The 24,211-nt window shown below is 40.0% G+C and overlaps 1 protein-coding gene across 13 annotated transcripts in view; it reads right to left on the bottom strand.

The window, feature by feature from the left end:
• Positions 1 to 24,211, bottom strand: part of PDE1C (phosphodiesterase 1C) — a 551,218-nt gene that overhangs the window by 189,430 nt on the left and 337,577 nt on the right. The window contains exon 1 of one of the 13 annotated variants that reach the window (XM_032286664.1): positions 3,947 to 4,587. The exons of the other annotated variants lie outside the window; for them this stretch is intronic. Coding sequence (XP_032142555.1) covers positions 3,947 to 4,026 — 80 coding nt within the window. The 5' untranslated portion in view covers positions 4,027 to 4,587. Of the gene's footprint in view, positions 1 to 3,946; positions 4,588 to 24,211 lie in introns of those variants that run through there. 13 annotated transcript variants of the gene reach the window in all.

Raw genomic sequence — 24,211 nt, 5'->3', positions numbered from 1 at the left:
AGGTATACCTTCTACACAGCCACAGGTAGAGAGGTACCTGCCTATAGGTAAATGGTCCCAATCCTGACACAGGCTCCATCTCAAATATCAACACCAGATGAATAGACTTAATTTTGGTAGGGTTAAATTTCTTTTCGCAGATAGAAGATAGGTTACGTTAGATGATGTGCTCTAAATTCCCAGAGATTATTTTACAGGAAAAGAAAATTTTTATAGCTATCAATTTCATTTTAAGGTTTTTGAGGGCCTTTAAGATTGTATGTCCTTTTACGAATGCAACAAGAGCAAATGAATATTGCTCTTTAAAGCATGTTAATGTCAACCCAAGTATAAATGAGGCAGACCTGTGAGTCTCCACACACTGTGTTTCATTACCCTGCCAAAACCAAGCCTTTCTAGACTAGTCTTAAGGCTCTGGCTCTGTGAATAGGCCTCCTGAAGAAATATTACCTAATAACATTAACTATCTTAAGATTCGCTTTGGATAAATTGCTTTTTCATATAGCAACCGAATGAAAAAAATGTGAACCAGAGACACATGAAAAACCATAGAATCAATCAATAATGCTTCCCTGTCTCCAACTATTAAACTTGCATTAAGAACATGGCAAGCTATTAGCCCATGCTTCATTATTCTTCATGTTTCTTCCAAATAATCACACTCTTCAAAGTAAGATATTCCTATATAATCATGGTGCTTGATAATAAACTTGCCTTATTAAATGACTCATAAAAAATATCTATACCTCTGCTCTGGGAAAGCCCCTGTGAGAAATAATATATTAAATAAAATCACTGCCCCGATTTAAACCCTATGGAAAAAATAACACTATAGTAAATAATATTGAGTGCTACCCACAACCCCATATATCAAAGACTGTCAAAGACCCTTAGTATTGAAGGCCATTCCAATACTAAGCCCCAGGAGATTTACACGAGGTCGAGGTGACTAGGCCTCCTTAATTAGAATGTAAATTTATTTATTGATTTATTGTATCAAACAGATCAATTCGTAGTTACCAATTTTTTAAACATGTTCATTTTTTATTTCAATGATAGATACCAATTAAATATTAATCACAATCTCCCACCTCACCTGTAGTTTCAGTGTTCTGAGGTCAAGTTAAGCATCACAGGGACATTCTATGTTCCAATTTTATTCCATCCTGGCTTCAAAGTTTTGGAAAAAGAATACCTCACACTACACAAATAAAGTTTGCAACAAACTGCTAACTCAGGCAAAATATTAGTCGTGTATGTATAGGTATATGTCATGCATGTATCCTCAGGCCAGCTCTGCAGCCCCATGAAAACCCAAGTGATTTCCTCCTTCATCCCAGGGCAAAGAGGGAGAAAGAGCTGGTTAGCTGTGCACATTGAGGAGGTGATATGAAAATCTGCCTGTTTCTCTGAAGACTATGAACCATTTGCTCAGAGCTTCCTCAGGCCTCCAGCTACTGGGTCTTTCTGCTGTTCTGCAGCATGAATGAGCTTCCCTCTTGCTGCATTCCTTCTTTGAAGGCTTTCTGCTTTTCCTGTCTGCTAAGTCAGTGACTAGTCCATGTCATTTCCAGCTTTCAATTTTCTATTGACATCTATTTTCTTCGGTCATTTCTGCTTCCCTTTTCTTCTTGTACATTCCTTTATCATTGCTTTGCTGTTATATAAAAGGGTTTCAGGAAGGAATAGAAGAAAACCCATGTGTTTAATCTGCCCATGCAGCCAGAAGCCTTTACCACACTATGTGATGCAAGCTAAATCTATTTGAGCCAAAATGGCTAAGTTCCATGGTGGGGCAGACTAACGTAAAACAAACTGAATGGCACTGCTTTTCTTCTTTCCTGTTTCTTCATTGCCATGGGTCAGGTTACATGCAAATAATAATAGTCATGGGCAATGCTATAAATAAATCATATTAAGGTCGGGCTTACAGATAAATCCCGAAGTTCAAATATAAGTATCTAGCCAATTATTTACTAACTTATCAAGATATTAAACATAGAAAACGAACACTCAAGACAACAGAAATAGTTGAGCCATGGCACCAGGGCATAACCCAACAACTCTGACTAGACAGCATGAGCATATCAAATAAATATTTAGCTTAGATATCAGAGCACTGTCATTCAGAACACAGGGCCAGGAACCAGACTGCCTGGGCTCAAATACCACCTCTGCCACTGACCAGCTGTATAACTTTAGACAGTTTACCTAACCTTGGTGTGTTTCAGTTACTGTATCTGAAAATGTAAGTGATAATAAGAAAGCCTCATACGGTGCCATAAGGAGTAAATAAATTAAAATTTGTTAAGTACTTAGAACACTCTCCGCCACACAGTAACTACTACGTAAGTATTGAGAAAGGAAATTGAGGAAATGAATAAATAAAACATAATATGGATTCTTCTGATCAGAGGAAAAAAAAAAAGATTCTAACCTCACCCTACCATTTTAAGCTAGAACTTACCCTAAAAAAATGAGGGCAAATCAACAAGTGAAAAGAAAAAAAAAAGCAAAATCTTCACTTCTGAGCTTCCAAAAAATTGGGCCTCAAGATTTACAAACACTGTGTCATAATGGGGAAATTTTCAACTGCACCAGGCCTGACCTTAAATGCTGGCCTAGGGGCAAGTCCAGTGCACCTGTTGGAGGCTGGTCCCTGCAAGGATAACTGTTGAAACCCCAAGTGGCTTGGTGGCATCTCGGCACCCAGGCCTGTGGTCCCTCCAACTTACTCTCCACTTGGCAGGTGTAGGTTGTGTTTTCTGGCCACACTGCCTGGGAGCCAGGCTGTGCTGCACAATCCCTGCATGTCTTGAGGAAGATTCCTGTGAAGCCCCCACATCTGCCCTCATGCGTATCCTCTCCATTGCTCCTCTTCCCTTTATTTCTTGGGTGGGATCTGCCCTGAAAAGCCCAAAGCCTGACCTGGAGATGGACCAATCTTCTGGGCATCCATTCAGACAAGATTGGCAGGCTGTGGGCTCAATGTCCTACCCATACCCCGACTCCCTGCTTCCCTTTAACTCCCTGGCTCTAGGACTGTCTCCCATTTGCTACCAGGATACCATAGGGCAGGAGTCAATCCTAACCATCTGGACACACAGGTATCTCCAGGATGCACCCCAAAAGTTCCCTTGACATCTTATCTTTTTTTCCTCTCTCCCTAAATCAACATTATTCTGGACATCCATTCTGCTCCAGTCTCTCCAGCAAAGCCACCCTTCTCAGAAGCAGCTGCTCCCTGTATCCTCCCATCCCTGGGCAGAGCAGACATATGCTCTTCACGGGGTGAAGTTGGGATGGCCCAGAGAGAACTCTCCTGAGATAGTAAAAGAAGGAGAAAGTCAAAGAAAACTGAGCTCAGGGCATAACCACCTTGTTCAGTCGTTTTTGAACCACCGTTTTTATTAAGAAATATTTTATACATATAATATGAAAATATATTAATAAATAGTTGTAAAAAATAATAAAATCGTCACATGTTCCCACATCCAGTTTAAGAAATAAGATATACAAATAATTTAAAAATCCTTTCCCAATTGTATACTTCCCTGACTCCCTTAAAGTTGATCATTGTCCTTAATTAGCTCTTACTGAGCCCAACATAAGACCAATAGCATGGGCTCTCCTGAAAATTTTGTATGACTATTTTCTGACTCCAGCTATTCATCCTGTTTTCCTTTTCATCTTTTCTACCAGAAAACTCATAGTCAAGACTCCGTCCTAACAGTTTAACTCTTCTAATATGCCTCATTTCTTACCACTATTCATTCTATTACATTCTATTAACCTTTATGAGCATATATATCCATGACTGAGTTTTCATTAGAAGAGGGAATCACTCGGGTAATCAGAGCTATTCAGAAATGCTCCCTCAAAGCCTAAAACAAACTTCAGCTACTGAAAAATTGATGTCCAAATGATAAGGTAGGTTGGCTCTGACCTGGCACCTACTCCAAATCTTGTCTGGTGCACCTTTAGGGCTGCCAAGGCTGAAAAACGTAAAGTACACTTTCTATCCATTCTTGTAACTAGAGTTCTAGATGTGATTTAGTTTCTTCCAAGCAGACATTCTTGCATAATGCTTGAATTTAAAACTGAGTTAAGAAGAGACAGCACAGGTCTCATGCAGATTGTCTGGGGGGTGAGAGAGATTGGGCATGAAGGCAGCAGATATTGTGCATTCTCGTAGTTAGCTATTCCAAAAGCAGTTCTGTCTGTAGAGAGTAGGTAAATGATGCCATCCTAAGGTCAGAAGTTGGGACACTGGCCCAATTTCTCACCTTCCAGAAAGCAGCAGAGGGAGACATTCCCTTAATGGTCAGTTCTGTGGTGTTATTTCAGGATTCATTCCTGGAAGCCAAGCCAAGAATCTTCTCCTCCACCTTTTCCAATTATTTTATAAACATTTAACTCTTCATATCAAATCATTTTCTGCTGAAAATAACCAAAGGGTTTACTGCTGTCTGCAATGTAACTCTAGCTAATATGTGGAATAGAGAGAGAGAAGTTGACAGAGTAAAGCTTGATGATAAAACACACCACTTCATGCTTTTTTTTTCTGGATACGGAGTCTTACTCTAAAACCCAGGCTGGAGTGCAGTGGCATGACCTCAGTTCACTGCAACCTCCACCTCCCTGGTTCAAGCAATTCCCCTGCCTCAGCCTCCTGAGTAGTTGGGATTGCAGGTGGGTGCCACCACACCCGGCTAGTTTTTTTTGCATTTTTAGTAGACGGGGTTTCACCATGTTGGTCAGGATCGTCTCAAACTCTTGACCTCGTGATCCGCCCACCTCAGCCTCCCAAAGTACTGGAATTACAGGCATGAGCCACCACTCCCGGCCTACTTCATGCTTTTATCAATAAAATAAGACATAACCACATATCTATCTTTAATTATATTGCTTACTTTTGATTTCATATAATGCTTTTACTAACTATTTTTTAGCATGGCCATATTATCAATTATCAATAAGAACATAATTATTTGCAGAACACTGATGTTGTATCAAGTACCACATGAAGTATTTTATACACTTAGTTTATTTAATCCTCACAATCCTATGAGATACATGTTAATACCCATTCTACAGGTGAGAAAATTGGAGTTAAGAGAGGTTAATTAGTAATTTTCCAAGGTCCAATGACTGATAGGTGGTAGAGATAAAATCTGAATCTTGTCAGCCTCCAAAGCTCACCTCTTAAACTCTTCACTATACTATCTCTCTAAGCTTATGAAATTCACAGTATGAAGAATGAAAAAGGAGTCTGCCTTGATAATATCCAACTTTTCTTTAAATACCCTCTTGTGTGATATCCTTGGCCCCTCTTACAAATTCTTCAGATTGTTTTGTGAAGACACTAACAATCTTCAGGAAATGCTTTGGAAACACTAATGGAATTGAGCTGTTAAAATGTAAAATCTCATTGCCCCTAAGCAAGAATTCTCTCTAAAATTACAGCCAGGTTTTGCTTATAATTTAATAGTCTTTTCCCCATCATTTGCATAGTGATACAGCTTTTATAGAGTTTTAATTCTGAATTTATATTCCAGAAATGTCAATCTGGAGGCTGTAATCCTGCTAACTTTTCTTCATGCCTTTTTTTCTGAATATGTATAAATGTTTATTTTCTTTAAGCAGCACATTTCAGAGGTAAAATGTATTCGCAAGACTTTAATCTATGCACAAGCCATCATAAAATTTCCCTGGCATGTCTTTCTCTTACAGTTAACCAAATTACATTTGGGTATTTGAAGCAAATGAGGATATAACAAAGTGATTTGCGTGGACAAAACGTATGAACTGCATCCTGTTTATGCAACATTTTTACGACTGTATAAGCTGACAGCTATGCTTAGAGAAACGGTGGAAGAAAAAAATCACTCAGTGGTTTACAAGAAAAAGAAAAGATGTCAATTTTCAAGATAAAAGTGTGGAGTCAAGAATGAGTTTTATTTTTTTTTTTTTGAAATCCTCATTACAAAAGTCCTTGAAAGAATGTCAAGAACAACCCAGTTTATGACTGCCGGGAAAGTGGATCTCCTCTCAGAATTGGAAGCCTATATCATTTCTTTCTGCGTCTCTCTATATAAAGATGTTTCTGTCAGCTTGGGTGCATTTTCATTAAATTTGGAGTCTGCATTTGGGAAGCTAGGACTAAACATAGAGCAGTGACATATGTTGAATCAACTTGGGCAGGGAGAGCTGGGGGGACTCCGAGCAGCTGATGCTAAAGCACTGCAGGGAGGCCTCTAAGCAGAGAAAACAGAGGTCTTCACTGAGGGTCCCAGAATCAATCGCTCCAATGGCAGATACGTGCTCCAAACCTCCTTTGTGATTTTGGACTGAGTTGCTTCTCACCTGAACGACGCAGCATGACTCAGATGCGTGGTTTTCAACCCCAGCTGCATGTTAGAATCACTTGGAGAACTTTTAAAGACTATGGATGCTCAGGTCCCAGCTAGACTAGATCAATTAGAATCTGGGGGTGGGAGGTGGGAGGAGGACAGGACAAGTGGCCCCAAGGCACCTGCATTTTAAAAGCTCCTCAGGTGAGTCTAAGGTGTAGCCAAAGTTGAGAACTACTGGTTCAGGGTGAATAGCAGCTAGAATTTATATAATCATGCTTAATGATTCTCTCCTGAGTAACATGGAGGAGGCCAGCTAGTATTATATAAAGTTAGAATGACATTTTGCTTAGGAATAATTGCAAATTTTTTTTGTCAAGTGTTTACGTCTGTGTCTGACAACACACTTGCAAGAAGCTTAGACACTGAAAAATTAGAAGCCTCTGGGAGCTCAGAAGTGGGATTTGTGCTGTGCACAGTGGCTCATATATAATCCCATCTTAGAGAGGCCGACATGGGAAGACTGCCAGAGCCCAGGAGTTTGAGACCACCCTGGGCAACAAAGCAAGACCCCTTTTTCTAAATTAAATAATAATAATATTTTTTAATGTAATAAAAGAAGTGGGATTTGCTCTCAGCAGAGCCAAGCCCAGCTGCATCCAAGTTCTGTGCTTACACAAAGGTATCCTCTAGTCATAGGTGTTAATAGTTCCTACTTCCTAAGATGCACTTTTTCTTTAAATTCAGCTTTTTTTTCTACTCAAGATCTCATTCCTGTTTCTTTGAAGCCAATAGAAACCTGAGTTTTAAAATCCTGATGTGAGGTTTCTATCATTTTGGCTAGCACTGTTCATTTAGAGTAACTTAACTTCGGTAGAGGAGGATAAATTAGGATCTTCCAAAAAACATTAAAGGGATCTGTCCTAATTTGTAGCAAAGCTGAGTAGAAGATTCCTCTGAGCTGACAAGCATTTCCCATTTCTCCCATGCAATCAGCTTTGAATTCCAGCTTCAGGGACAGAAGCCACTTGCTTGTCGCCTGTAGGCATCATGACTGGCACAAATAAATCTCTGCCTTGCAGCATTTCAGACAAGCTTGATCAACAAATCAATGAAAGCCACAGGCACCTGTTTTCTTGAAAAAGCCTTTTCTTTCCAGTGCCATTTCTTCCAGAAGCTGCTCCTTCCTTTTGGGAACCCCCAAGTTTATAGGTAAGCAGGGTTCAGAAGGAAGGCAATATTTTACTCTGATGCTTCCCTCATTCAAATAAATGGGCACTGGCCCATGCTGTGTTCTGCTGCTGGGACCAATTGGGGAGTCCAAGGCATCACATTTTTCTCAGAGGGAAAACTGTGATCCTTATAAAGACAATAATGTTCTGCTATGAAAATAATTTTCGGATCCCAGAGAGTGAAATTCAAACAGAACCATTAGCAAAGAACAAGAAGAATCTCAGGTTCCTATAACTATTTTATCCAGCAAGAGTATACTTTTTGAATTATAATTTATTCAGATTACCTTTGCCAAGTCAGCTGATACATACACCACCCTCATGCTAAAACATATTAAAGATGGAAGAGAAATGAATAAATGAAAAGGTGATATATCATAGATCTAAGTAAGAACCATACATTTGTGAGATTTTTTAAAAAACATAAAACTTCAGTGTTCAATCAACCCTAACTAATCAATAAGCTTTCAGTGCTGCTTCCTTTACATAAAAGTAGAGCTAATGGCCAGAAAAAAAGCAGTCTTTAATTCAGGTATCAATGTATAATTCTTAAATATATGGCTCAACCTGCCAGGGTTTAGAAATGACTTGGTAGAAAATGTACTCCTATCCTTGAAGCAGCTAAAAGTAGTGTGTGTGTGTGTGTGTGTGTGTGTGAGATTCATCTCTATCAAGACCAAAGCTGAAGAATTTCTTTAAACACAGCCCCACTATTAAGTGGACTCCAACAGATAAAGGTTTCTATCACTGCTTTGAACCTTATTATTAATTTTATTTATTATTAGTTTCTTTCCTTGGATATGTCTGTTATTATCAGCCAGATTCCCCTACCCATTAGTGGGGAGAATAAATATTTAATATGTTAAGACAACAAATATTGATTGTCTGTCATGTATGAGGTACTAGGAAAGACATTGGTTCATATATACAATAAAATTCCATTCAATCTTTAAAGAGAATGAAGGAATACAAACAGGATGCTTAGGAAAAACTCTCTTTTTTTTTTTTTTTTTTTGAGACGGAGTTCCATTCTTGTTGCCCAGGATGGAGTGCAATGGTGCCATCTCAGCTCACTGCAACCTCTACCTCCCAGGTTCAAGCTATTCTCCTGCCTCAGCCTCTCAAGTGGCTGGGATTACAGGCATGTGCCACCACGCCTGGCTAATTTTGTATTTTAGTAGACAAGCTTTCTCCATGTTGGTCAGGCTGGTCTCAAACTCCCAACCTCAGACGATCTGCCCACCTCAGCCTCCCAAAGGAAGAACTCCTAAAAAAAGAAAAGATGCCCAATGTATATAGTATCTTTCATTTGGGTTTTAAAAATTATTTGCATTTATATTTGTATGTTCATACAATTACACTGAAATCTTTTGGTGCTATACACAGGAAACCACTGACAAACTCTGGAGACTAAGCTGAGATCTCTGAGGTGGAAGAGAGACCATTTGCATCACAATGTTTGTTATTTTAATTCAAAGTAAAATGTCTAAGCCATGAGCACTATATTCTAGAGTAGAAAGATTATTTACACTGAGAATGGAGAGTGATTTCAAAGAAACATGAGTTTCCCTAATTTTAAATTTAAAAGCTAAGAATTTTCAAATAAAATTGGTATTCATAAAATAATTAGGGGTTTGGCAAACATGTAAGTTTGTCTGTCAGCATAGTGCGTGTGTCCTGAAACAATTTTTCTTTTTCAGTGAGTCATCCATTGGTGTGTCCTGAAACAATTTTTCTTTTTCAGTGAGTCATTCATTGGCCTATGACATACAGTGTTTTCCCAATCAGAGGTTTGTATAGTGTACTGTCAAGAGAATTAAATAAACTGAAGCATGTGACAGTTCCTCACTCAGATCCTAGCACAAAACAGTCACTCAGTAAATGTTTGTGGAATGAGTGCATTAAATATGTGTTGAATGTAAATGCAAACCTATGAATATTGTAGCAAATAACCTCTAACAGATAGAACCATGTTGGAAAACTACTAGATGGATGGCCAAATAGGAACAGCTCTGTTCTACAGTTCCCAGTGAGATCAACGCAGGAGGCAGGTGATTTCTGCATTTCCAACTGAGGTACCTGGTTCATCTCACTGGGACTGGTTAGACAGTGGGTGCAGGCCACAGTAGGTGAACAGAAGTTGGATGGGGAGTTGCCTCACCCAGGAAAGTGCAAAGGGCCAGGGAACTCCCTCCCTTAGCCAAGGGAAGCCTTGAGGGACTGTATCATGAGGAATGGTGCTCTCTGCCGCAGATACTACTCATTTCCCATGGTTTTTGCAACCCGCAGACCAGGAGATTCCCTTGTGTGCCTTCATCACCAGGGCTCTGGGTTTCAAGCACAAAACTGGGCAGCTGTTCCAGCAGACACCAGCTAGCTGCAAGGGGTTTTCTTCATGCCACAGAGACACCTGGAGCCCCAGTAAGACAGAACTGTTCACTTCCCTTGAAAGAAGGCTGAAGCCAGGGAGCCAAGTGGTCTCACTCAGCGGGTCCCACTCCCACAAAGCCCAGTAAGCTAAAAACCAGTGGCTTGAAATTGTTGCTACAAGCACAGCAGTCTGAAGACAACCTGGAACAATCAAGCTTGGTGTGAAGAGGGGTGTCCACCATTACTGAAGACTGAGTAGGTAGTTTCTCTCTCACAGTGTTAACTCTGACTGTGTGGAACTCACTGCAGTGCGGCAAAACACCAGCGACCAGACTGCTTCTCTCGATTCCACCTCTCTGGGCAGAGCATCTCTGAAAGAAAGGCAGCAGCCCCAGTTGGGGGTTTATAAATAAAACTCCCATCTCCCTGGAACAGAGAACCTGGGGGAAGAAGTGGTTATGAGTGCAGCTTCAGCAGACTTACACGTTTCTGCCTGCTAGTTCTAAAGTGATCAGCAGATCTCCCAGCACAGTGCTTGAGGTCTGCTAAGGGACAGACTGCCTTCTCAAGTGTGTCCCTGACCCCTGTGCCTCCCAACTGGGAGACACCTCCCAGCAGGGATCAACAGAATCCTCATACAGAATTCCAGCTGGCAACAGGCGGGTGCCCCTCTGAGACAAATCTTCCAGAGGAAGGGGCAGGCAGCAATCTTTGCTGTTCTGCAGCCCCCACTGGTGATACCCAGGCAAATAGGGTCTGGAGTGAAACTCCAGAAAACTCCAGCAGATCCCCAGAAGAGGGGCCTGACTATTAGAAGGAAAACTAACAAACAAAAAGCAATAACATCAATATCAACAAAAAAGAATGCCAACAGAAAAACCCTATCCAAAGGCCATCAGCATTAAAGATCAAAAATAGATAAATCCACAAAGATGAGGAAAAACCTGTGTAAAAAGGCTGAAAATTCCAAAAGCCAGAATACCTCCTCTCCTCCAAATGATCACAACTCCCTTCCAGTAAGGGCAAAAAATTGGGCAGGGAATGAGTTTGACAAATTGAAAGAAGTAGGCTTCAGAAGGTGGGAAAAAACAAACTCTTCTGCGCTAACACAGCATGTTCTAACCCCACGTAAGGAAGCTAAGGATCTTGATAAAAGGTTACAGGAACTGCTGGCTAGAATAAACAGTTTAGAGAAGAACATAAATGACCTGATGGAGCTGAAAAACACAGCACAAGAACTTCATGAAGCATATAAAAGTATCATTACCTGAATCAATCAAGCAGAAGAAAGGATATCGGAAATTGAAGATCAAATTAACGAAATAAGGCATGAAGACAAGATTAGAGGAAAAAAGAGTGAAAAGGAATGAACAAAGACTCCAAGTAATATAGGACTATGCGCAAAGACAAAACCTATATGATTGATTGGTGTACCTGAAAGTGAAGGGGAGAATAGAACCAATTTGGAAAACACACTTCAGGATATTATCCAGGAGAACTTCCCCAACCTAGCAAGGCAAGCCAACATCCAAATTGAGGAAATACAAAGAACATCATTAAGATACTCCTCTAGAAGAGCAACCCCAAGACACATAATTGTCAGATTCACCAAGGTTGAAATAAAGAAAAAATGTTAAGAGCTGCCAGAGAGAAAGTTCAGGTTACCTACAAAGGGAAGCCCATCAGACTAATTGTGTATCTTTAGGCAAAAACCCTACATGCCAGAAGAGAGTGGGATCCAATATTCAACATTCTTAAAGAAAACAATTTTCAACCTAGAATTTCATATCCAGCCAAAAAAGCTTCATAAGCAAAAGAGAAATAAAATCCTTTACAGACAAGCAATTGCTGAGGGATTTTGTCACCACCAGGCATGCCTCACAAGCACTCCTGAAGGAAGCACTAAACATGGAAAGGAAACACTGGTACCAGACACCGCAAAAACATACCAAATTATAAAGACCAATGACACTATGAAGAAACTGCATCAACTAATGTGCAAAATAACCACCTAGCATCATGATGACAGGATGAAATTCACACATAACAATACTAACCTTAAATGTAAATGGGCTAAATGCCCCAACTAAGAGACACAGACTGGCAAATTAGATAAAGAGTCAAGACCCCCGTATTCAGAACACCCATTTCATGTGCAAAAACAAAAAGGCTCTAAATAAAGTGATGGAGGAAGATTTACCAAGCAAATGGAAAGCCAAAAAAAAAGCAGGAATTGCAATCCTAGTCTCCGATAAAACAGACTTTAAACCAACAAAGATCAAAAGAGACAAAGAAGGGCATTACATAATGGAAAAGGGATCAATGTAACAAGAAGAGCTAACTATCCTAAATATACAGCTAGTGCTCAACTTACGACCACGGTCGGGACCACGGACCGGTCGTAACACGATTTGGTCGTAAGTTGAGTAGGCTATATGTACAGTTGAAATGGTGCATGCAGAGATGGTAGTGCTGCCAGAAGCTGGTCTGCACTGTCATACGCCCAGCTGGGCAACATTTGCGCTGCCAGACGCGGAGGAGTTGTGGCTAGCGATTGTGGTCGTAAAGTCAAATGGTCGTAAGTTGCATAGGTGGTAAGTCGATCAATATCTGTATTCTAAATAACAAGAAGAACTAAACTATCCCAATACAGGAGCACCCAAATTCATAAGTTCTTACAAACCTACAAAGAGACTTTGACTCTCACATAATGATAGTGGGAGACTTTAACACCCCACTGATCTGTCATTAGCAGATAGATCAATGAGACAGAAAATTAACACGGATATTCAGGACTTGAATTCAGCTCTGGACCAAGTGGATCTAATAGACATCTACAGAACTCTTTACCCCAAATCAACAGAATATACATTCTTCTCAGCACCACATAGTACTTACTCTAAAATCGACCACATAATTGGAAGTAAAACACTACTCAGCAAATGCAAAAGGATGGAAATCCTAACAGTCTGTCAGACCACAGTGCAATCAAATTAGAACTCAGGATTAAGAAACTCTTTCAAAACCACGCAACTACATGGAAACTGAATAACCTGCTCCTGATTGACTACTGGGTAAACAATGAAATAAAGGCAGAAATAAAAAAGTTATTTGAAACCAATGAGAACAAAGACACAACTTACCAGAATCTCTGGGTCACAGCTTAAGCAGTGTTTAGAGGGAAATTTATAGCACTAAAATGCCCACAACAGGAAGCAGGAGAGATCTAAAATCGACACTTTAACATCACAATTAAAAGAACTAGAGAAGCAAGAGCAAACAAATTCAAAAGCTAGCAGAAGACAAGAAATAACTAAGATCAGAACAGAACTGAAGGAGATATAAACACAAAATACCCTTCCAAAAATCAGTGAATCTAGGAGCTGGTTTTTTTTTTTTGAAAAGGTTAAGAAAATAGATAGACCACTAGCCAGACTAATAGAAAAGAGAGAAGAATCAAACAGACACAATAAAAAATGATGAGATATCACCACTGATCCCACAGAAATACAAACTACTATTAGAGAATAATATACACACCTCTACACAAATAAACTAGAAAACCTAGAAGAAATGGATAAATTACTGGACACATACAGCCTCCCAAGAATAACCAGGAAGAAGTCCCTGAATAGACCAATAACAAGTTCTGAAATTGAGGCAGCAGTTAATAGCCTACCAACCGAAAAAGTCCAGGACCAGATGGATTCACAGGCAAATTCTACCAGAGGTACAAAGAGGAGCTGGTACCATTCCTTCTGAAACAATTCCAAGCAATAGAAAACGAGGGACTCCTCCCTAACTCATTTTATGAGGCCAGCATCATCCAGATATCAAAACCTGGCAAAGACACAACAAAAAAAGAAAAATTTCAGGCCATCAATGTGAAAATCCTCAATAAAGTACTGCCAAACCAAATCTAGCAGCACATCAAAAACCTTATCCACCACTATCAAATTAGCTTCATCCCTGCGATGTAAAGCAGGTTCAACATATAAAATCAATAAATGTAATCATTTATAAACAGAACCAATGACAGGAACCATCTGATTATCTCAATAGATTCAGAGAAGGGCTTTGATAAAATTCGACACCCCACTCCTGCCAAAAACACTCAATAAATTAGGTATTGATGAAATTTATTCATGGGCTTGTCACAAATAGCTGACAAACCCATAACTAATATTATACTGAATGGGCAAAAGCTGGAAGCACTCCCTTTGAAAACTGGCACAAGACAAGGATGCCCTCTCTCACCACTCCTATTCAACATAGTATTGGAAGTTCTGGCCAGGGCAATCAAGCAAGAGAAAGAAATAAAGGACATTGAAATAAGAAGAAAGGAAGTCAAATTCTCTCTATTTGCAGATGACATGTTGTATATTTAGAAAACCCCATCATCTCCGCCCAAAGACTCCATAAGCTGATAAGCAACTTCAGGGAAGTCTCAGGATACAACATCAGTATGCTAAAATCACAAGCATTCCTATAAACCAATAATAAACAAACAGAGAGCCAAATTGTGAGTGAACTCTCATTCACAATTGCCACAAAGAGAATGAAATACCTAGGAATAAAACTTACAAGGGATGTGAAGAACCTCTTCAAGGAGAGCTACAAACCACTGCTCAAGGAAATAAATGAGGACACAAACAAATGTAAAAACATTCCATGATCATGGATAGGAAGAATCAATATCATGAAAATGGCCATACTGCCCAAAGTAATTTATAGATTCAGTGCTATTCCCATCAAGCTCCCATTGACTTTCTCCATAGAATGAGAAAAAAAAATACTTTAAATTTCTTATGAAACCAAAAGAGAACCCATATACCATGATAATCTTAAGGAAAAAGAAGAAAGCTGAAGGCTTCCTTCTTCATGCTACCTGATTTCAAACTATACTACAAGGCTACAGTAACTAAAACAGCATGATGCTGGTACCAAAACAGACATATAGACCAGTGGAACAGAACAGAGGCCTCAGAAATAACACCACACATCTACAACCATCTGATCTTTGACCTCCCCAACAAAAACAAGCAACGAGGAAAGGATTCCCTGTGTAATAAATGGTGCTGGGAAAACTGGCTCGCCATGTGCAGAAAACTGAAACTGGACCCTTTCCTTACAACTTACACAAAAATATATTCAAGATGGATTAAAGACTTAAATGTAAAACCTAAAACCATAAAAACTGTAGAAGAAAATCTAGGCAACACTATTCAGGACATAGGCATGGGCAAAGACTTTATGACTAAAACACCAAAAGCAATGGCAACAAAAGCCAAAATTGACAAATGGATCTAATTAAACTAAAGAGCTTCTGCACAGCAAAAGAAACTATCACCAGAGTGAATAGACAACCTACAGAATGGGAGAAAATTTTTACAGTCTATCTGTCTGACAAAAGTCTAATATGCAGAATCTAAAAAGGAACTTCAACAAATTTACAAGAAAAAAAACAATCCCATCAATAAATGGGCAAAGGATAAGAACAGACACTTCTTAAAAGAAGACATGTATATGGCCAACAAACATATGAAAAAAAGCTCATCATCACTTGTTATTAGAAAAATGCAAATCAAAACCACATTGAGACACCATCTCACACCAGTTAGAATGGCGATCATTAATATGTCAGTAAATAACAGATGCTGGAGAGGATGTGGAGAAATAGAAATGCTTTTACACTGCTGGTGGGAATGTAAGTTAGTTCAACCATTGTGAAACACAGTACAGTGATTCCTCAGGGATCTAGAACCAGAAATACCATTTGACCCAGCAATCCCATTACTGGGTATATACTCAAAGGATTATAAATCATTCAACCATAAACATACATGCACACATATGTTTACTGCAGCACTATTCACAATAGCAAAAACATGGAACCAACCCAAATGCCCATCAATGATAGACTGGATAAAGAAAATGTGGCAGACATACACCATGGAATACCATGCAGCTATAAAAAAGAATGAGTTCATGTAGGAACATGGATGAAGGTGGAAAATATCATTCTCAGCAAACTAACACAGGAAAAGAAAACCAAACACCACATGTTCTCACTCATAAGTAGGAGTTGAACAATGAGCAGCATGGGCACAGGGAGGGGAACATCATACATGGGGACCTGTCGGAGGGTGGGGACAAGGGGAGGGAGAGCATTAGCACAAATACCTAATGCATGCAGGGCTTAAAACCTAGATGATGGGTTGATGGGTGCAGCAAACCACCATGGGACATATCTACCTATGTAACAAACCTGCACATGTATCCCAGAACTTAAAGTTTAATTAAAAATAAAAATAAAAAAAAAACTACTAGATGTTTTTCTCTTTGATTAGAGAAAATAATAAATATATCAATATGTCAATATACTATTTTCAGTTCATTGCGACATGACCAGGGTAAACACCTAAATATTTATTTCTAGAAGTGATGTTACAGTAAATGTTGAAATTCAAGAACAATGTCTAATGTAATTTTCCAGAATTGCGGAGGCTTTTGCTTTTCAACACCAATTATTGTATTGAAAGAAACCTTCTATTTAAATAACAGGTTTGTATGCCAACCACAGCTAATAGGGCCCATTGCATAAACAAGTCCACTGTGTAACAGTTTTCGCTTTTTTGTTTTTTTGTTTGTTTGTTTGTTGAGAAGGACTCTTGCTCTATTGCCCAGGCTGGAATGCAGTTGCGTGATCTCGGCTCACTGAAACCTCCGCCTCCTGGGTTCAAGTGATTCTCCTGCTTCAGCCTCCTGAGTAGTTGGCACTTTGTGGTGTGTGGCACCACAACTGGGCAATTTTTGTACTTTTAGTAGAGACGGGGTTTCACCATGTTGGTCAGGGTGGTCTTGAATTCCTGACTTCGTAATCTGCCCGCCTTGACCTCTCAAAGTGCTGAGATTACAAGTGTGAGCCCCCGCGCCTGGCCTGTGTAACAGTTTTAGGATGTCACTTGATATAGTCTGGATACTTGTCCTTGCCCAGCTCTCATGTTGAATTGTAATCCCCAGTGTTGGAGGTGGGGATTGGTGAGGGGTTTTTGGATCACGGGATCAGATACCTAATGAATGGCTTGAGCCAACCCTGTTGGTGATAGTGAGCTCTCACTCTGAGTTCATGGAAGGTCTGTTGGTTTAAGAGTGTGTGGCACCTTCCCCTCTGCCTTGCTCCTGCTTCTGCCACATGACATGCAGGCTCCCTCTTCTTCTGCCCTGAGTATAAGCTTTCTGAGGCCTCACCAGAAGCTATGTTTCCTACACAGCCTGCACAGCCATAAGCCAATTAAACCTTATTTCTTTATAAATTACCCAGTCTCAGGCTTTTCTTTATAGCAATGTGAGAATGGCCTAATACACTTAAGAAAATAACACCCAAAGAATGAATTTCACTTTTTCAAGGCATTTGAACATACACTATTCCATTTTATGCGTTTCCACAATTACATGAATTCAAGATGGTATGAAAAGAAACGGAATTGTCTTGAGTAAGTTAAGTGCTTCATCCAAGTCTCTGCCAAGTGATTTCATATCCTTGTACCTTCTGGTGGCCACGATTGCTAAGACACCATCAAATGAATGTAGGACTTCCCTGACTTAAGAACAGCTTTTCAGAGTATGAAATGAGATGCTATCTTTGATGCACATCTCTGCTCTGATAAGAACACTGATTCCAAAAATGATTCAGTTTTTTTAAATGTGCCCATTAGAATTACAAGTGTATGATACAGCTTTCTAAGACTCTTAGCCTTAGTTCATTAATGACATTTTTGTTGATAAGTGTAATTCAGACAATAACATGATATTAATGTAATCCTTGTCATTCATTCCAGTGGCAACTGTCTCTGTGTAACATGCTCTGCTCTGAAAGTAGTTTATGCTCTTGGCACAGCATCTTTGAAGTAGAAAATTTATTTATAAAAATTTCCAGCAAATTCAATTAGCACCACCAACACACACACAAAAATCACAATAGCTTACGTGAGTTGATATTGGTCTGATTTATATGGCAAAACTGTCTGACTCTTGTCTTATAATCTAAAATTTCACAGTAGAAACACTGTAAAGTTATCTGATTTGTGGAACATTTGAAGAAGGGTAATCTCCTCTTATGCCATCATTCACCTAAGAGCCCAGAAATTTTACTCAAGGTCTCTTGTAGTACTGAATGCTCTGTGAGTGACTGATGCTCACACTTGCCTGCCATTCATTTGCAGGATCTCTGTGGGCCAGAAAATTATGAAAATATGGTTCCACCAAAAAAAAAAGTCCTCCAACACTAAATTCTCTTTGCAATAATACAGTTTCATGGGGAGAAAAATGGAAGAAAGTGAGTGATTATGTTCTAATTCTATTTTAAAAATACAGTGATAATACTACATTATTAAACTAATCTCATTTCTAGAACATACTTGTAAGGACAAAAATGTGAGGTTAACAAATTGTTTTTATCTTACAGCCTTTCATTATGAAAAAAGCAACAAAAACTTGAATGTCTTCTCTAGTAAGAGCCCATGGATAGTGCTAGCGTTGATACATGGGTCTATCAATTCTAAAATGTCATGGCACAGAAATAGTGAAAAGGAGGCAGCCTGAGTAGATGGAAACAATAAAAACTTTCACATATTGACACAACATTCCTTTGCTCAATTGAAATCAGTGTTTTTGAAAACTGCTTGGCTGACAGCCCTGAGCCTGTGGCATTCTCCATTTCCTTAACAAATCAACTCAGTTATTTCAACTCTGACCCTTGTCCCAGACCTGCACTTCCCTTTTACAGAACCTCCCTCCTACTGACTTTAGGGCACAAGTTCATCCTTCTCTAGCTCTTGCTTTCCATACTAAAGTTCATACACCTGAAAAAAAAAAAAAAACTATAAATAAGCTCTCAGGACAAATGAAAATCCACAAACACAAAAGTCTAGGAGAGCTTCCAATGATACAGGGGCACATTCATTCATTCATTCATTCACCAGCACCACTCTGTGGCAGGCCCAGTGCTAGGCCTGGAGGCAGCCCCTGTCTCAGAGGTGTTTTCAATCTGCTAAGGGTAAATAACATAAAGTTAGGATGCATGTGCTAAGAGTAGTATAAATAAAATGCTATGAGGAACCCAAGAATGACCCTTGCACTAAAGTCTCTTTGCCTCTGGGTCCTCATATTTATGGGTCTAGCATCACCAAGGGGCAGCTGAAAGGAAAGACAGACAATGCTAGCAGTGGCAGCAGCCTCAGCAGTGCTCATCACACTGAATGGGAACTGGGGAAAGTAGGGGTTCACAAGGCCTATTACCAAACTTCTCACATTTCGATAAAGGGAGGAAACTTCACTCCACTTCCCACAGGGGAACACAGGAGGGAATGCCTTCCATAAGGTATTGGCAGCAACCTCTATCGAAGTTTCAGCCATTTCCCACTTTTATTCCAAAAGTGACCATACTCTGCAATCCAAAAATTGGGACATGTGATCTGACAAATGGTAAGTTTTTTTTCCAAATCAAAAAAATATATTTTCATAAATAATTATGAAAACCTAAAGACTGAATCACATATAGCTATATATTCAACACCTGTCAAGTTGCTATGAATTAGAGAATGGTCTATAAAACCTATCATGTGTGTTGGGATAGACAGCAACATGTAGCATTCATGCCTTTGCCTCTACCACACCCAAACTGCATTGATGCTGATGCTACAAAAAGCCAACAGAAAGGACTGTTTTCCCAATTCTCGAGAAAAGAAACTCAACAATATGCCCTTACAACACACACGTGTGGTATTCCAATCTCATTTCTCCCAGGGAGAAGAAAAAAGACTCTGAAAAGTCGTAACACCTCATTTATCCCAAACTTATAGGCATCAGACACACATATATGAGCAAGCATGCAAGCAGGCCGTGCCAATAGCATCCCCCACTAAGGACATGTACTAAACCTTATGAACGTAATGATAACAAACAGGACATTTAGAACCTCAAGAACCCTATTAATTCTTATTTTGCATACAAGTATAGTCCCTTTGCTTTTCTGGTTTAATGATTCATAGATCAGAAACCAGGAATTTTAAAAGGGACAGAGAAAAGAAGTATTGAAGTGAGACATACAAAGAGTTACGGCACACTGTAAACATTTGTTCTATAAACCAAAAAGAATCTGGGGCATGTCTCAATCAGTTTAGAGGTTTATTTTGACAAGGTTAAGAATTGCCTGTTAACAGAGCCTCAGGAGGTCCTGAGAATGTGTGCACAAGGTGGCTGACTTATAGCTTGCTTTTATAAATTTTTGGGAGACAGAAGTTACAAGTAAGGACATACATCAACACACATAAGCTATCACTGGTTCGGCCTGGAAAGGCAGGACATTTCCAAGTGGACAGGCTGGAAGGGGTGCTTCCAGGTCATAGGTGAATTCAAAGACTTCGTGATTGGCAACTATTGAAAGAGTTGAAGTCAGCCTGAGTTAAGGCATGGGGGATTGTGGAAGCTAAGGTTCTTGTTAGGTAGGCAAAGCCTCCAGGTGGCAGGCTTCAGAGAGAATAGATGGTGAATGTCTCTTATTATACCTTAAAAGGTGTCAGACTCTCTGGAAAAAAATCTAGTAAGGGAAGGAGAGTCTCTATAGAGTCCAACCCCCCCCCCCACCCACAAGAAAAAGCTTTGCTGTCCACAGCCTGGAGAAAGGGTGAGTATCCGCCATCACAGAGACATGTGCAGTGTAGAATCTGGGAAACTAGGAAATCTCCCCAAACTGAGAGCCAAATGTCACACTCATGGCATCCAGCTCTGGCTGCACATTAGAATCATCGGGGGAACATTTTAGAAATTACAAATGCTCAAGCCACACCTGGAGGGACTGAATGATTTTATTTAGACTGGATCTGGTTTTAGAAACTATTTTAAAGTAATAATTAGCAGAGACAGAATTTGAACTTACATCTATCTGACTCCGAATCCCAGGCTTTTTCTACTGTGCCACACTGTCCTTCTAGCCTTACGCAACCACGTGATACTGGAGGGGCGGAGTTGCCTGTGCTGTATTTTCTCCTCTGACATACGCTCAGGTGTGCAGGCTGAGCTCAGAGGCAGTTGCTGCAAGAGCAGATGGTCAAGACCTGAGTCTGTTTTTTCCCTGAATGATTTTCCAGTTCCTCTCACAAGGTAGATTTCATGATTCATCCTCTTTTAGACTAGAAGAAAACTACAGAAGTCTGAAGACCAGACAAAAAATGGAGCCCTGCTATACATGCAAATGGGCCAGTGTTGCTCGCCCAGACAGGCCAAGGGAAGGGAGGAAGATGCATACAGCAGGAGAAGTAACAGGGCCAAAGGAGTCTGGGGACCTCCCAGAACCCATATGGATGGACACCCTGAAGCATTTAAAGAGGGATTATGAGGCAGAGCTTCCCTGAAGAATAACAACCCTCCCCGTCTAGTCACATGAACAGAAACCCCTCTGTGTGCACATTGGTTCATCATTGGTCCTCATGCACTGAGAACTAATTCTGGTGAGGAATGATAAACGGGAAGATGAATGAAACTGAGCTACTTCTGTGAGCAGGTGAACCCAGTTTCACCCTGAGCAGCCTCACTGGGCCTCCTCCCTCCACCCACACAGACCCATCAAGTCATTCCCACCCTTGGTCTCTCTCCAGGTCCATTTGCTCTTATAAGAGCAAAGGGACCTCAGCCCTTATAAGAATAGACCAAGTGTACACCTTCCAACTCATGCCTCCACACACAAATAGGAAATCAATCCCAGTTAAGTCTCATTTCTGCACATGGCAGATAATAAGCAAACACCACTCCTCTAAGTAGAAAGAGATATTTCAAAACACTAAGCAGTTAGCTACCTAAGCTGTTCACCCAAGGCACAAGGTAAATATTCCGCAGTAAAGCAAAAGTGGTCTGAGCTGTAGTTACCCTAAAGCTTTGGAAACAAGTCCCTAAGATGGTTCTGTAAACACACTGTTTGAGTGATACACTAAAAGGTAACGATGGTAAGCAAGCAGGGATGGCAGCAAGAGAGAAGCCCCTGACTGGAGGCACCTGTTCACCAGCCCTGTCTTCACCCTAGACCCAGCTCATCTTCCTACAGAAGATATCAGCACAAACTCCAAAGGTGCATAAGCCTCCAAAGTTGTACTAGATGATGACAGAAATCTTTTTGCCAAAGCCACAAACGTTTCTTTGGACAGTCTAGAAAGGGAACCAACCCTCTCCTCGTAAGCTTCTCATACAATCTTCTTGTCACCCCTACTACAGTCATTGCTGCCAGAATTGAATCAAAAAGTGTGTCCGCTCCTGTGTTCTTTGACAGATCCGTGGGGGGTGGGGAGGGGGACAGAATAATGTTTGTACTCTAAATTAATATGGTAATAACAAGTATTTAGTTATCCTCCCAACATTCCCTTCCCATTAGTTATTCCTAATTAAGGCCTTTCAGACATTTTAGGAACAGAACATTGGACTAAAGGAATCAGGGAGTCAGGCTTCTAATTCTATCTCTACTATGCTTTAATCTAGAGGCCTGGGCACATCCCTTACCTTTTTAAGACAAAATGTTTGTCATTTGTGATATTATGACAAGAATGTAAGCCTCTCAGTGTTCCTATATGATCAAATAAGATAATGTATGGAAGTTGTTTGAAAACTGGTAATCCTAACAAAGTGGCATTTTGAGTTATTTTATTTGATTCAATTACTCGATAAATACTGCACTTTTTTTTTTTAAGAAAAAGATGCACAAAACAAAGAATAATACTTCCAGCAGCACCATAATTGAGATATCATTCTGTGAAACAGGTACCTACTCACATGAATATGCAGAGGGAGGGAAGAAATCTTTCTTTCTGGGTTTTCTTTTTGCATTTGCCGCAAAAGACAGTTGTTAAATGTCTTCCTAAGAGCAGTATAGGGGAAACCCCAGGAATAACAGCTCAATGTGCTTCACATATTTCGGTCTGTGGAGACCTTGTTTCAAAGCTCAGGGCAGAAATCATAAGCTGTATCAAACACTCTGTTTTGTGTTCATCTGGATCATAAATTCCTCTAAAGCTCTCCAGGGAAAGTATCAAGTTTCAGGGTCACTAGCTCCCATGTTATGCCCCTAAACTAGACTTTTATCATCACCTAACTAATTCATGCTGCCCTTAGTTGCCCCAAAAAAGGGTGGATTTTAAAACTTAGGATCCTCAGATCTGTGAACCAGGCAGGATGTTATTGAAGCTATTTGAATTCCCAGAAGAAATATACCCTAGAGATGTCATGAATTTAAATTAATCCAAGGAGTATTAAAACGGATGTGTGCTGCCCCTTGTCTCACAGGTTATAACTGGTGCTGTACAAGCAAGTGGTAATGAAAAACATGAGAAGAATCTAAGACAGTAACTGCAGATCATTCTTCTTGGAAGTTGTTCAAGAAGCAAGTGATAGTTACTTCCTAGAGACAGTAATGAGAAAATATAGTCTTGTCTGGATTAAATCTATCTCGATGGCTGATTGCTATCTTTGGGACACATTCCAATGAGAAAAGCAAACAAAATCTGTATTGTCTTCAAATAAATTTCATCCAGTCCAGCCGATCAGCATATGTGATAAGATTGTTTCATTCACTGAAGGAAATATTTTTCTGCTGATAAGCTGAAGAATCTTGTTTCTATCACTAAGATGCTTTTTAAAAATACTACCACATAGGCTACTAGAGGAGCAGGTGTCAATTACACTCAAAACTACAGACGGCCATGACTAGTGGGGCACGAATGGCTGTAGCTGCTGAGGTGAGCCAAGCGCAAACCCCCAGGAGAAAAGATCCCTGGAAATTTCCTATGCTGGATAGCATGCAAATTCCCCATACTAGGGGTACCTCCTGGTTAGACCACGCCCCAAAAAGATCTTGTCCTTTGGTAGTCTGGAAACCTTTGAGCCTCAGGGCACAGGGTCCATGTGTAAGAGATGTAAATGTAAAACCAATGCCACAGGATTAGTTCTTGTAGGGTGATAATTAAGAGCCATATGCCTAGCACATAGGACCAACCTCAAAAAAATATGTGAGGTCCAGCCCAGTGAGGCTCACAACACATGAGATTTGACCTTGACATGCAGTCACTGCTCACCAGATACCTGAGGGCCACTATCCTGGGATGGCCACTCCAGAAAATTTGTTCTATTGAAAGTTTTGTTCAATAACAAGATATCCTGATTGTTGACCCATGTTGTATTTTTTATGCAACAGTCAAGCAGATTCATTTTGTA

This window comes from Sapajus apella, unplaced genomic scaffold (genome assembly GCF_009761245.1).
Source record: "Sapajus apella isolate SASKATOON/1434 unplaced genomic scaffold, GSC_monkey_1.0 scaffold19, whole genome shotgun sequence".
Taxonomy (NCBI): domain Eukaryota; kingdom Metazoa; phylum Chordata; class Mammalia; order Primates; family Cebidae; genus Sapajus; species Sapajus apella.
Note: the sequence above shows the minus strand (reverse complement) of the source record. Positions and strands in the feature narration are given on the sequence as shown.